This window comes from Dama dama, chromosome 27 (genome assembly GCF_033118175.1).
Source record: "Dama dama isolate Ldn47 chromosome 27, ASM3311817v1, whole genome shotgun sequence".
In the NCBI taxonomy this organism is placed as follows: domain Eukaryota; kingdom Metazoa; phylum Chordata; class Mammalia; order Artiodactyla; family Cervidae; genus Dama; species Dama dama.
This window is the reverse complement of record NC_083707.1, coordinates 56,198,677-56,213,083: the sequence shown is the minus strand read 5'-3', so window position 1 is coordinate 56,213,083 and position 14,407 is coordinate 56,198,677. Positions and strand designations below refer to the sequence as shown.

General features: G+C 46.8%; 1 protein-coding gene across 1 annotated transcript in view; it reads right to left on the bottom strand.

The window, feature by feature from the left end:
• Positions 1–9,990: 9,990 nt before the first annotated feature.
• WDR7 (WD repeat domain 7) overlaps positions 9,991–14,407 on the bottom strand; it is a 336,383-nt gene continuing 331,966 nt past the window's right edge. Inside the window, exon 27 of the mRNA XM_061131100.1 lies at positions 9,991–13,166. Coding sequence (XP_060987083.1) covers positions 12,963–13,166 — 204 coding nt within the window. The 3' untranslated portion in view covers positions 9,991–12,962. The remainder of the gene's footprint in view (positions 13,167–14,407) is intronic.

Below are 14,407 nucleotides of genomic sequence, written 5' to 3'. Positions count from 1 at the left end.
AGATACAGGTTCCCTTTCTTCCTCCTTCCTTCTCTGTGCTGTATCACTGTATCCAGTGAAGGAGACTCTAAAGCAAGTGCTGGAAGAGGAAAAGAAAGGAGAACGAGGTCAGGGACCGGTGGGGCTCAGGCAGGGGCGATCCAGGGAAGCACGGCCTCAGACGTGTGAGAAGGCAGAGTCCCCATCGCCCAGGGGAGGCCACCCAGAACCAGAGCCTGCGTCCACTGTGGGGGACCCTAGCTGGACACAACCACCGAGCATTTCGCTAAGTTAGTGCATCAGAAGGAAGGGGCTGTGTGAGCCATGTGCACAATGGACTTCACGAAACACACTGCATTAGCCAGACAGCTTTTGAGACGCATGAGCAATGGGAGTGCCTGGGCTGTATTAATTTGCCTTCTCTACAAGTGCAGGAAAATAACAGGCCTTCAGTGAGTCATTGTGGAATAAATAAATGAAGATTGAATTCTGAGGTCCTTGGTCTTTTACTGAGGTCAGCATCCGAGTGGAGCATGTCTCTACAGCTACTACAAAACTGGCCTTGAAGACTCTGTCCACTGATGGAGAGGAAAGAGCACTTTGGATGTGAATCTTAGCCCCGTTTCTAACTAGCAGTGTGACCTTAGACCAGTTATGTAGCCTGTCAGCTTTCTAACTTACAGAAAAACAAAGACTAACACATGGGATTTTTGAGAGACTCATATGATATCATATATATATATGCATCAGACACTTAACATAGTCCCAATAAATGTTAGTTATCCCTTCAAATTCTTTTACTTAAGGAGGTAGGCAATACGCTGCACTTAGAATATAGGAAGAATAAGAAGTTGGTCTTTCCTTATGTCCAGTATGGGTGTTCCTCTATGAGATAATTAGAACCATCTAACCTACTTCTACTCCAGCTGCTAAGAAATTTAGAGCCTAACTGAATGGCCAATGCTTCCTGGATATCTCATCCACTCTCCTCCTCTAAAAGGTTTGGAAACAACAAGCAGAAAGCTCAGTGTGAAGGGGTGGGGAGGAACCAGGAGATGTTCTGGCGATAAAGGGGCAGACAAAACGCATCAGGACCCCCCCCACCCCCACCCCGCCCGAGGAGCCTGTGACTCATTAGGAAAGGTTTGTGTCTAATGAATCAGGGCCCGGCACGTGCTCTGGGGACAAATCTGAGGCTAATGGGCCTAAGTAAGTATGGTGGTGTGTTCTGGTTTACTCCAGAAAATTCTGATATATTCCAGTATCTCCTGGAATGAGGTCATCAGGGACAGGAGAGCCTAGAGCGTGAAACCCCCAGCGTGTGACGGTAGGCTCGGGAGGCCTCTGTCCCGATGGAGCCTCCTCTTGGCAGAGTCGGTCCTGGGCTCCTGGGTGGGAGACCACGTCACCTGTGAGCGGCGCCCTGAACATTTGATTCTTGATTCCAGTTTTAAAATTTTTAGGTATCAGAAGTGCCTTTTATATATCCTACGGAAGAAGAGATGCCAGCAAAAGCAACTGGGAGAGGAGATCAGAGAGGGGCCACCCTGGGAAGACGAGGGGACAGACCACCCGGGCACCGAAGCTGCTGAGTCATCAGTGAAATGAGGGCCCGTTTCTGCAAATCAAGTTCCATTTCCCCTGAGACATCCATCTCATAAGAGAACAAAACTGGTTCCTGAGTTAAGACAAAATCCCTCCGTGGAATGCAGCACACTGTAAAACTCATGCATTTTAACTCCACCATTTCCTGGTGAAATAGTCATATTATTCAACACCGAGAAGGAAGCTGATTCTTGTCCTTTTATAATTTGGCACAATGGCCATAAACCCAAAGGAAGGAAAATAATGGGCTTTAGTGGCCTAAATGAGCCGACATTCGTTTCTGTTCTACCGCCGCCTTCCCTCTGCTTCTTAAGGAGGGTGGCTGCCAAGGGCCCCGACAGCTGGTTCCCTGACTCCGGTCACAGGAGGGACCTGGGAAGGGCAGAGAAGGCGGAGTCCTGGCGACAGAGGTTGGGACTCAAATACTGGATACGGCTTTTATTAGCTGTGTGATCTTGCTCATTTATCTTATGTGACCTGCAATTTTTTCATCTGTGAAAGGGAGATAATAATTCATGGCTTTTTGGATTAAGAATTAAGCAGAATAATGAATGCAGTTAATATAGTATCTGGCACAAAAGAAGTACTCAGAAATGTGAGTCCCCTTCTACCGCCCCCCCGCCCCCAGCTTTTTAAAAGTCAGTACTTTGATCTGGGTTGAAGAAAGGAATAAAACACAGGGGAAGAAATTAATGGAAACACATATTTTTCTGTAACATGGAAATGAAATAGAAAACCTGAAAAATCTCAAAATTATAACTTAAGATAATAATAGTTAGCAGAGTCAGCATTATACCATGTGCCTGACACTAAGTGCTCTCCATGTAGTAACTCTTTTAAAAAATTTTCCTATTAACAGAGCTGTTAAAAAAAAAAAAGTGCCTAGTATATAAGGAATGTAAATATTTATTGACTAAATGAATAAATAAAATGGATTCTTTGGGAAAATTAAGGGTAATATTTATTGTGTTACTATTAGGTTCAGTTATAATGCACACTGGTATATTGGACATACTGGAAAGTAATTTTGTCTATAATTCTAGTTTGTTATGCACCCCCCTGGAGAAGGCAATGGCACCCCACTCCAGTACTCTCTCCTGGAAAATCCCATGGACGGAGGAGCCTGGTAGGCTGCAGTCCATGGGGTCACTAAGAATCAGACACAACAGAGCGACTTCACTTTCACTTTTCACCTTCACTTTTCACTTTCATGCATTGGAGAAGGAAATGGCAACCCACTCCAGTGTTCTTGCCTGGAGAATCCCAGGGATGGGGGAGCCTGGTGGGCTGCCGTCTATCGGGTCGCACAGAGTCGAACATGACTGAAGTTACTTAGCAGCAGCAGCAGCTTTTTTCTAAGCCTTATAACAAGACCGTGAGGTAGAGATGATCATTATTCCCATTTTGCAGATGAGGAAACAGAGACACAAGGGGAGTTGTTTAGCTAATGAGTGGCCAAGCCAGATTTGAACCTAGGCAGTTTCGTTTTCTGGGAAGGAGACCCAAGACTAAGATTTGCCGGAAGGCAGTGTATCAAGATGTGTTCTCTGGATCAACACATAAGTGAGGCAAGCAAAAATGGGCAGAGGGAAATACTGGGCTGAGATTCAGTTGCAACGGAGGTTTCAGCCAAACCCTTCAGCTTTGAGGCTGTTTTTGTGGCCCCTTGAAGCTGTCCCAAACAGAAGTATTAGAGTGGGGTCTCTGCCCTCCCATGACCGGTCACCCGGAGCAGCTGTCTTGGGAAGGCAGGCGGGGGGCTTGGGGAAAGCGGCTCTCTTTAGTCCAGGCAGTTCCTGAAGAGCTGTCAACCAGGAGATGTCAGCTGTCAACGATTCAGTACCTGCTTCCCTGGCATCCACTTTGGTTACTCTTTGCCCCACTTGCTTTGAATAAACTCTGGGAGCAGCTCTTCCAGGATTCTGGAAGGAACTGAGAACTGAGTCCTTGATGCAGCAGCTGGCCCCGAGACCACCACTCATAAATACTGTCTCCTCTACTATCCTCTCGGAGTCCCCCTCCTCCCTGGCAAGAACCTCTGCTGATCTTGGGTGCTTACTATCTGTCAACCCAGAGCCTCATCCGTGAGGGTCTGAGCTCCTGATCATCACATCCTTCAGGTCTACAGACCAGGCAGAAAATTTTGATTTTGGGGGCAGTGGCTGCCTCAGCCTCCTGGTGTCCATTCTTGATTTACTTGGGGTGGAGAGATTGCACACTAGTGGGCTGCCCTGAGGAAGGCATGTTTCATTAATCATTCCCAAAGATCTCTGCAGTGCAGGCCCCTTCTTCTACCGCTCCAATCCTGCTGCCCAGGATGACTGCGCCCGTGGGTCTCTCTTCCTTCGGGAGCTTACCGTCCCATTGTGATCAAGGGCCCAGGTCTGTAGCAGCATCTTCTACCCTCAGCCTGGGAGTGATGCTGGGGGCCTTCTCGTCTGTGTTGCTTGGCAAGCTCGCTGGCCTTTCTTGTGGACCAGTCATCTGCGGGGCTTCTTCCCAGTGTTTTTTCCCTCAGCAGTCCCATCGCTCAGCTTTTTGGTTCTTTCCTCCACCACCATCTGCCATACCCCTTTCTTTTTTTTTAAAAGACTTTTAGATATGGACCATTTTTTAAGTCTTTATCAAATTTGTTACAATGTTGCTTCTCGTTGTTTTCTTTTAATCCTTTGGTCTTTTGGCCTCAAGGCATGTGAGATCTTAGCCCCCAGACCAGGGGCTGAACCCACACCTCCAGCACTGGACCTCCAGGGACGTCCGAGGCTGTTTCTTCTTGACCTTGTGTCAGTCACCGTTTTCTCCAAACTGAACAGCAGGTTTGTACCTCATCATTTAACTCTCCGTGGTCTCGTTTCTCATTCTGGCTCCCCTTGCCCAGCACCCCCAGAATCCTCCCAGTTCCTGCAGGGTCGCGCTGGACGGTCCCACAGCTCCTCTGAAATCTTGTTCTTTTCCTTTCTTAGCAGGGCCTGTACCTCAGCAGCGAAATGCTACTGTGACTGAACCTTTGCGAACGCCTGGTGGGCTTCCCGGTGGCTCCGTGGTCAAGAATCTGCCGGCAGTGCACGAGATGTAGGCTCGATCCCCGGGTCAGGAAGGTCCCCTGGAGGAGGGCATGGCACCCTACGCCAGTTTTCTTGCCTGGGAAATCCCATGGACAGAGGAGCCTGGTGGGCTACAGTCCCTGGGGGCACAAAAGAGTCAGAAAACAACATAGTGAATAAATGCTGGTCTGCTGCCTGGGAGAGGACGCCAAGGGCACGGATATTTCTCAAGGACAGGCCTCCCCACAGCCTCAACTGAAGGAGCAGGCCACTTGGGCAGGCCTGGGAGGGTTCCCTGGAACCTGGGGTTTCACGATCATTCAAGGGCATCAACCTAGGGAGCGCTGTCCATCTCAATCAGGGCTCTGACCTTGGGCTTGCAGACCTTGGGAGGCTAGGACTTCAGCCTCCTCTGGAGCTCTGCTTTACAAAAGCCCCGGGTCTCATCCTCAGCTTACGACCGGCTGTAGGAAACGAGGCTCTCCTGAGATGTGGCCCAGCAGTGGCTCTGGCTGTCACAGTTAGACTTTAACTGATGACACCCTCAGCTTGCCATTGTCTTTTTTTCCCTGTGGCCAGCAGCCAGCCATCCCTTGTTCTCATACTATCTCTTTTCCCTTACTTCTTCAACACCTGCCACGTTGCACCCTCCAGCGCACACCCTTCCATCAGGACGCTGTCCATCCTGACTCAGCAGGGGCCTAAGTTTCAGTCACATGGCCCCAGCATGCCTGCGCTCACCTGCCACCAGGGATGCCATCCTCACTGCCAGTGACCCTGCTCTCAAGTCGTGTTTTAGGATCTGTTTTCTTGGACCGCCCCTGGTACCAGCTGTCATAAAGCTGGGTTCTCTGGGATGCAGACGATGAGAGATCTGCATGTGGGAAGCCTATGGAGCCTTGTTCTCGGGATCAGCGCTGCAGCGAAGGCAAGGGAGCAGGACAGGGTGGAGGGAAAACTGAACTGTGACGCAGCTCGGGGGAAGCTTCAGCCAATGCCCCGCAAAGTCCTGGAGCTGGGATGGCCCTTCAGCGTTGTCCTGAAATAGCCAGGGGCTGAGCCTTTATACCTCCCCCCTGAGTCATCCGTGGATGCGGTTATCCCCCGAGAAGGGACAGGACCTTGAGTCAGACAGCTCTCTGATCGTGAAGCAGTCTGCAGGCAAGGACTCAGCAGAGTTGTTGGACACCAACACTCCAGTAGCTGGGGAAATAGATGCTTCAGTCCTGGGATGACAGTGGAGGGAGGTGAGAATCCGGGCAGTGGTCACGGCAGCCACCCAACGCACCGTGCTTGCTACCCATTAGCAGACAGGATGAGGAGAATACATAACTTGTTTATAAAACAAGAATAACTTAAAAAAAAGAAGAAAATGAAACCGGGAAAACTAGGAAAAGAGAAATCTTTTATCAAGGCTTTTGCTCTAATCTTTTGGGAGAAGGGGGTTTGATTTTCGGACATCAGGTGTTTTTTTGTTTTGTAAATAATTATTTGACTGTGCTAGGCCTTACTTGAGGCATGTGAGATCTTTAGTTGTGGCATGCGAACTCTTAGCTGTGGTATGTGGGATCTAGTTCCCTGACCAGGGATCGAACCCCAGGCCCCTGCATTGGGAGCATGGAGTCTTAGCCACGGGACCCCCCACGGCAGTCCCTCAGATGCCAGGTGTTCTTTAGGCCAGGAGTCTTGTTTTCTGTATGTATTATTAACTACAGTTGGAGAGCTGCCTGGATTGTCAGTACTACCTACTGATCCCTGCAGGTTATAGGTATGAAGTAGTTTATAGACACTCAAATCACATAATAATTTGAACGCTCATAAATTCCTACCTTATAACATCCCCCATCTTCTTAATTAATTTCCATTTATTCTTCAAAGTGAAAGTCACTCAGTCGTGTCCAACTCTTTTCAACACCATGGAGCCCACCAGGCTCCTCTTTCCATGGGATTCTCCAGGCAAGAATACTGGAGTGGGTCCACTCCTTTCTGCAGGGGATCTTCCTGACCCAGGGATCGAACACACGTTTCCTGCATTATAGGCAGATTCTTTACTATCTGAGCCACCAGGGAAGTCCCCTTATTTTCCAAGGCCCAGCCCAAATGCTTCCTCTCTCAGAAGCCTAACTTGACACTCTCCTACCAGGATTAATCACCTCTGTGTTCGCATAGCTCTTTTCCCATCTCGGTTTTCCACATTTATTCCATCGTGTTCATAGTCATTTGATAGATGGTGAGCCTACTTGTGAGAGGAACACAGAACATATGCTTGGCATATACTAAGATTCAATAAATGTTCACGGACTGAGTGATGTCTCACTGCAATTTCTTTAAAATTTTCATAAATTTTCACTGAAACTTAAAGTGTTACTGGGTAGCTCAAGTTTTAGATCATATATTTCACATCTGGGTAAATGAAGCGCTAAGTCATTCTGACACTAGCCAAAAAAAGAAGATACTGGCAACAGAACCTGCACATTCAGTTTCCTTTGTTTCAGTGATTTCCTGAAATCTACTCAATAATACTTTATCCAGAATCTTGTTTAATCTTGATGATGCATATTTCAAAGCTGCTCATATAAGTAACTCGAAGTCATCCTTGATGCTAAGATAAACCCTAAATTTAATGTGGCAAACAACTTCTTTTTTCAGGAATCAGTCATAACTTCAATACCCATAATCAACCAGTCCCATCCACTCACTGGTATAGATTTTGGTATTTCCTCAAGTGTCTACAAGTCTTGGTGAGGAGCAAGATGGCAACACGGCAACATGGTAAGGAGCCTGGTAAACAAAGGTGGAACCACAGACACTCCTCTTCGGGTAAGATGTTCAGACGTATTACTGGAGTCCACATAGAGATAACGTACAACACAAGAACCCAGCAGCATTTTCCAAAGAATGCACGCAATTGACAATCTTACCTATCCATGCTTCATAAGGACTTCTAAATGTCTACTAAAAGTATTAGCTCACGTTTCTTGGGTGCTTACGTGTTGCTCTTGTAAGCAGTTTACAGGCATACTCTTATGGATTTAACAAATGCAATACATATTTACATGATACTGCAAATTCCAGTTGGCTCAGTGGTAAAGAATCTGCCTGCCAATTCAGGAGACACAGGAGACGCGAGTTTGATCCCTGGGTTGGGAAGATCCCTCGGAGGAAGAAATGGCAACCTGCTCCAGTATATTCTCGTCTGGGAAATCCCATAGAGCGAGGAGACTGGTGGGCTACAGTCCATGGGGTCGCAGAGTTGGATGAGACTTAGTGACTGAGGATACACACGCAAGTCAGGCATGAGCTGGATTCCTGGCCTTCTCTGGGGAATCTCAGAATATTGAGGAGTCTTGGCTGGCTGTTTTCTCCTTTTGAAACAAAAGGAAAATTTCCAGTCAGATCTATTCTGAATAGTGTGTGTATGTGTGCGCTAAGTCGCTTCAGTCATGACTGACTCTTTGTGACTCCATGGATTGTAGCCCACCAGGCTCCTCTCTCCATAGGATTTCCCAGGCAAGAATACTGGAGTGGGTTGCCATGCCCTCCTCCAGAGGATCTTCCAGACCCAGGGGTATAACCCACATCTCTAATGTCTCTTGCATTGGTAGGCAGTAGGTTCTTTACCGTTAGTGCCACCTGAAAGATTTTTTTTTTTAGTGGGAAATAAGGTATACAAGTTAAGGGTATAGTTTCACTGTTATTTTTATCATTTATACAATCAGAATATGTTTACAACTGCCCAGTGTTGCTTGTCCTTGAGGAATTAGAGGGTTACTTTAGCTACTTCAAGTATTCAGGATTCCTTTGTCTTTCTGCATTTGGCTGGAAGGTAGGGCACGATTCGACTTCTTTCTTATCTATAGGAAAGAAACAAATCTATATCTGTTTGATGGACGTACCTGTCCACAGAACAAATGGATCTAATCTTGCTAGTAAGAAGGGAGTGAATTGCTCACCTTCTTCCTAGAGACGCACAAGCCTCTTGCTTAGAAAAGCACTAACTAGAACACTTGTAAAAATAATTTGCTTAAAAGGGATTTGGAAAACTGGAAACAACTCAAGTTCCAAAGGTGCTCTTTTCTCATGTAAATAATTGAGCCAAATGTGAAGGCGGGGCTAAGATGTGAAGGAGGAGCTAAGATTTACATGTCCGCAGGGCAGGAGCAACAGGAATCTGGAATTAGAACCATTGTTTAAATTTTTTTGGCTTGCAGGATCTTAGTCCCCCGACCAGGGATCAAACTCACGTCCCCATCCCCTGCACTGCATGGAGAATTCTTAGCCACTGGACCACCAGGGAAGTCCGCAGCAAGAATTAAAAAAACGAGATTCTGAGATGTTAACGATGTGTTAACACATCTCAAAGGACAATGTAACCACTCAAAGAACAATCCACATCCAAGAAATGTACAAAACCCAGAAATCTAAATCACTTTTCAGGCATTCCATATTTCACAGTGCTGCCTCTATTTGGTTAAAGGTGCACTTGAAGCACACAATTATGAGCTCTGCTCATGTAAATAGTTCCAAGCACAAACCTCTCTGTAGTCTTCTTTTTTTTAAGTTTGTAAACAGCAGAAAGCTCTGAACATCTAATTTTTGAAATTCTTCTAGCTTTTCTTTTCGACCTTTGGTATTTGTATGTATTGACGATCTCTAAACCATTGTACAAAAACACCTTGAAGTGTCAAGCTTTAAAAATGAGTCTTCTTTTCTCTTTCTCCTGTGCAGCTTGGATTATCTTGGCCTTGTCAAAATACATTCTCTAGTTAGAGGCTGGAAATATTCCCCTCCTGGCTCCAAAGTATTGATTTTCTTCAACACTCAGCTCTGTCAGTCAGCCGAAGGGGGTGAAAGGTGAAAGTTCACCCAGCACTGCTTGGCTTTACCTTCCTATTAATGTCATGCCCTTTCCACATTTGATCAGTTTATGTGATCACCAATCACATAGGACTGTTGCTGCCCCTATTTTCCCTATAAGGAAACATTCAAGACATTGGCAGATATTCAAACGCTTCCGGGGATGGACGCCGGGCATTTGAATAGGGCCAGTGATGGTAGAGTCAACTCCTTTAATGCCTGCCTGTTTCTTAAAGAAAACTGTATTGTTACATGATGATTGACTCAAATTCTTATCTGAAAATCAGAAAAGAACTACAGTCACTACTTACATGTCTAACCCTCTGTGAGCAATGATGACCTATTTTGTTTCTCTTGCTTTTTCCTGAAAACCAATTATACCCTTTACCTCAGGGATTCAAATTCAACTCCAAACGGAATATTAAGTGAAATGGATTTAATGATCTCAGCCCAGCCCCCCACACCAGGGCAGCCAACCGATGCCATCAAATCTGACGAGATATAATTTGGTATAATTAACAGTTTATTTAGGAGCAATTTAGGGTGGAGATAAAGCAACACGTATGCAATTCCCTTGCCCAAGCCACAGAGGGTGCCGTGGAGTCTTGGTAGGAGAGTTTGGTTGTCACTTCCGCAGTCCTGGAGGACTCCCTCCACGCTCTGGCCTCCTCTGTGGACATGTTCACCTTTCTGGAAGCTGGTTTTCCAGGGAAATGAATAACCAAACAGAAATAGAAGGCTTAATTTAGTACCAAAGGTGGGGGAGGGGGAGGATTTCCATGGAGAATGCTTAAAAAGAATGCACGTTTTTAATGAGAAAAACCACCTTCGGTACAGTTCAGTTTTATTTTAACACACATATGTACACAGGGACAGTCAGCACATTTAGAATCTGTTAAATGGCGTCATCAAGAGGCATCTCCAGAGGCAGACGTTTTACTTCACATGCTGGACGCAGTGAGTTCAAGCATCACGTTTTCATACAGGTGTCACGATGCGGCATCGTGAGCTTGGACATTACCAATGAAGCTACGCATACGTTTCTATGTTTACAAGGGCAGGTCCAAGTACAGCGCCAACAAAATCAAGAAGACACCAGAAGCGTACGCTGGGATGACAATATAAGCTGACCTCAGTGCTGAGACGTCTGTGCTGTGATGAAGTCTGCAGCTGTGGTTGTTCAGAGAGTCAGGGAGAGATGTGTGGGAACGAGAATGCAAATGCTAGTGAAGCAGTTAGAGGTGACTGTCTAACCGGCAGCCACCATCCACCTCGGCGTCCTACGACGCCCAGGTTCTGCCCGCCAACAGTCACGGCCATCTCTGCAGCTGGGGTGTGAGGCGGGCTGAGCCCCACTGCCCAGCTCCTCACAGCTTTCTTCTAAACCTCCATGGGGTGTGCGCTCTGTTCTTTGGGGGTGGCCTGCCCACAAGTCTCACACCTTCCTCCTGACACGGTGAACATTTTGTTTTTTCAAAAAAAAAAAAAAATCTCTAAAGTATATCTGTACTTCATCATTCCAAAGCAGCTTTGTAGTCTAGAATAAGTTAATCTTCATTTCAGTTCATAAGGTAAACATGGGCTGGGTATTTGCACTGAAGACTCAGGAAAATCACTGGAAAAATGAGAGCCCCCCATGATCTCCTCGGGTTTTTCTGTTTCTATCGCACACAAGAGCACACTCACAAACCAAGCCTATGCTGTATAGTTCTTAGTTTCTTCCTGGGAAGCTACATGTATAATCTTTATAAATACAATGTACATGCATGTGGCATAAATTCACCTTTGAAGAATACCTAAAGTCTAAAACCAAGGTATGGGATGGGTTTGCCATCAATAGACATGACATACATCTTATCGCTATGAAAGAGCTGTTCTAGGGGACTTGATTTCCTAACATGTTCTTTAGAAGTCTGTTTCAATAAAACAATAGCTGTATTTGTTCCTGGACTGTGATCATACTTTTCTGAATATTATATGAACTCTGTCAACCTCGATTTTTTTTAATTAGATGCTCCCTTTATCACTTTGGTTCCTTTGTAAACTTCATATTTTTTTTCCTGAATTTAATAAATTGTTTTATATTTTTATATTTAATAAACCATTTTGCCTGATTAACCAATCAACAGCCAACCAGCCAAATTCCCAACTATATGCAGATCAAGGTTGTCAGGAGCAAGTCATCCAAAATATTATTTTATGGATTTTTTTCCCCATTACTATGAGCAAAGGACCAGCATAATCCGACAGAAGCAGAAGAAAGTGCCCTAGTTACAGTTTCCTTAGAAGTGCGATGAACACCCTCACTGCAGTGCTTCTTCAGATCGGCTGAGAGCCCCCACAGGTGTACAGACAGCCGGCCCTTCGTGTCCTCTGCCATTTTATACCAGGGACCAGAGTACATGTGGACTCCGGTATCCTCGGGGGCCCTAGAACTGACCCCCCGCAGACACTGAGGGTGGCTATATACTCCTGAATGCCTCTGCCATAGTTAATGATTTTCTAGGACACTTGTTTAAAAGAAATGTTGTCTTGGTTTTCCTTTAACTGGTCAGTAGTGGTTTGAAGGCTGAATTGTAACTATTACGTGATAGCTGACATATGGGAACTGCAGGTCTGTGAAGTCTCTGGGGTAAGCTCTTTCTTAAAAAGATCTGTAGCTATAGACACAAGAATCTTCTTTCCAGGTGTATGCTATGCTTCCAAACTCGGTTCTTTATGACAAAAGTCCATTTCAGAGATTAGTTCTAGTGACTGGATGATTATATTAACTAGATCGTCAGTAGTGATGATTTTGATTTTTAACTACTAAATATAGCATCACTTGAGCAGGATATGAGCATTTTGGAAGGCTGGGTGTCCAAGAGACTATTCTCCAGGAAAATCTGTGTGTGTCTGTGTGTGTATTTTCTCATTAATCTCCAATTGGTTAGGTGTTAATAAAGAAGGTAGTGGCTAAACCCTAGGAAATTGGATTGAGTAATTTCCGAGCAATCTCCCAGAAAGGAAAAAAAAAGAGAGAGATCATGTAAACACAGAATCCTTCTGGTAAACGACAGCATCTTTTAGGAAATCCAAAGGAAAATAATATCAATGATTAGGACTGCCACACGACCATAAAACCCAGTGTCGGAATGACCAGGTCCCCACCGCGTTCGGAGGTGGGGTTCAGCGCTCGGAAACTGCTGATCTGGGCTGGCAGTGCAATCACAGTGGTTATTGATTTTCGGGCTTCCGGCGCACCGAGCAACAGGACCCAGCCTCCCCTCCCGGTGCGGGGGTGCGGAGCGGGGAGACAGCCTGGGGACAGGGCGGCCGTCCTGTGGGGCCGCGGGCCGCCCCAGTCCGTGGGGGCGGGGGCGGGAGGACACAGACCCCGCTGCTCCTGGTGACCCCGGCGCGGGGTGGGGGGCGGGCGCCGAGGGAGGGGGACTCTGGGCCTGGAGACCTGGGAGGCGGAGCTCGCGGCCCGCAGCCCTAGACCATGAAGCGGTGCTCCTTGCCGTCGTGAGCCATGAGGATGACGTTGCGGTTGGACGTCCAGATGAGCCGGGCCAGCCGCAGGGCGTTGTGCGAGCCGGGGGAGGCGGGCTGCACCGGGGGCACCTGGTAGGTCTTGATGCAGCGCAGCTGGGGTGCCGAGTTCAGCATGCCGATGCTCCCCAACAGGGACGTGTTCATCTGGGGGGACACAGGGACGGGGGGCACGCAAGTCACCGAAGGAGCCGCTGCCCCTTCCCCGCGCGCGAGACAGGCCCCAGGGACACAGCCCTGTGGTCACCTTCTCCTCTGTCACTGGATTCAGGGTCATGTAAGGGTTGATTCTCAACCTCTGAAGGGCTCCTTCCAGTGTGATTTGAAATTGTTCTGATGCTGTTACAGAAAATGCATAAATCCAGAGAAATTTTACCTGCTGGGTAGAACTGGACAGCAGGAAAGCCATCCATCTTTTTTTTTCTTCCTCTCTCTTTTTTAATGGCACTACCTGCTGTGTCTGGGTTGTCCCCATTTTTTATTTACTTTTTTGGCTGCGCAGCATGTATGGTCTTAGTTCCCCCACCAGGGATGGAACCCGAACCACTTGCACTGGAAGTGCCGAGTCTTAACCATTGGACCTCCAGGGAAGACTTCCCCCTTCCCCCCAACCATTTTTATGAAGGGAGCTAAGCGATATATTTTAATAAAATGGTTCAATCAGACAGTACTTGGAAACTGGGGGTATTTCAAATGGCAGGCTTTTCCGGCTCTTTAGTAACAGTGCTCCCTGCACCCTCTGCAGAATGAGCCCCGAAGACCAGTCTGGGGCCTTGGTTGGAGAAAATGAAGTGAAGTGAAGTAGCAGACAGAGTAACAGGTGAACCAGATGGAAACTCAAAACTCAGCGCCTTTCCCAGCTCCACTGACCACACCTTCCCTCCTCACCTGCTTTAAACACATTCAGTTTCTGGAAAGCTCTAGTTTATTTTGAAGGAAAAAGCAAGAATCAACCACTTCTCAACACTGCATGTGGGGCCCACTGCTCTGCTGCTAAAAAGAGCACACTCTAATACCTTATTTGCAGGGTGTGCTCCATCAGATGGTGATTTCTGCCTTTTCTGGGTGGCTTTTCTGGCTCTGACTGGAATTTGAGGTTCTCTTCATCCATTCATGTAAATGGAAAATAATGTGGAGATTGAGGCTCATGAACAACTGTGCCTTCAGGTCAAAGTACTGAATGCTGAATGGCAGTTATCTAAGTGAACTGTCATCTGAGCGACTGAGTCTGATGAAACCTTTAGCTTTTAAGTATTACTTAACACTTTTTTGGTATTCATCTTTGGTGCTATTGACCCACGAGTCCTGTGGCAGGCACACGGACGGCCAGGTCAGGAACGTGGTCTTGGAAATGACGTGGTTTTCGCCCTGATCTGTGTGCCCACTTC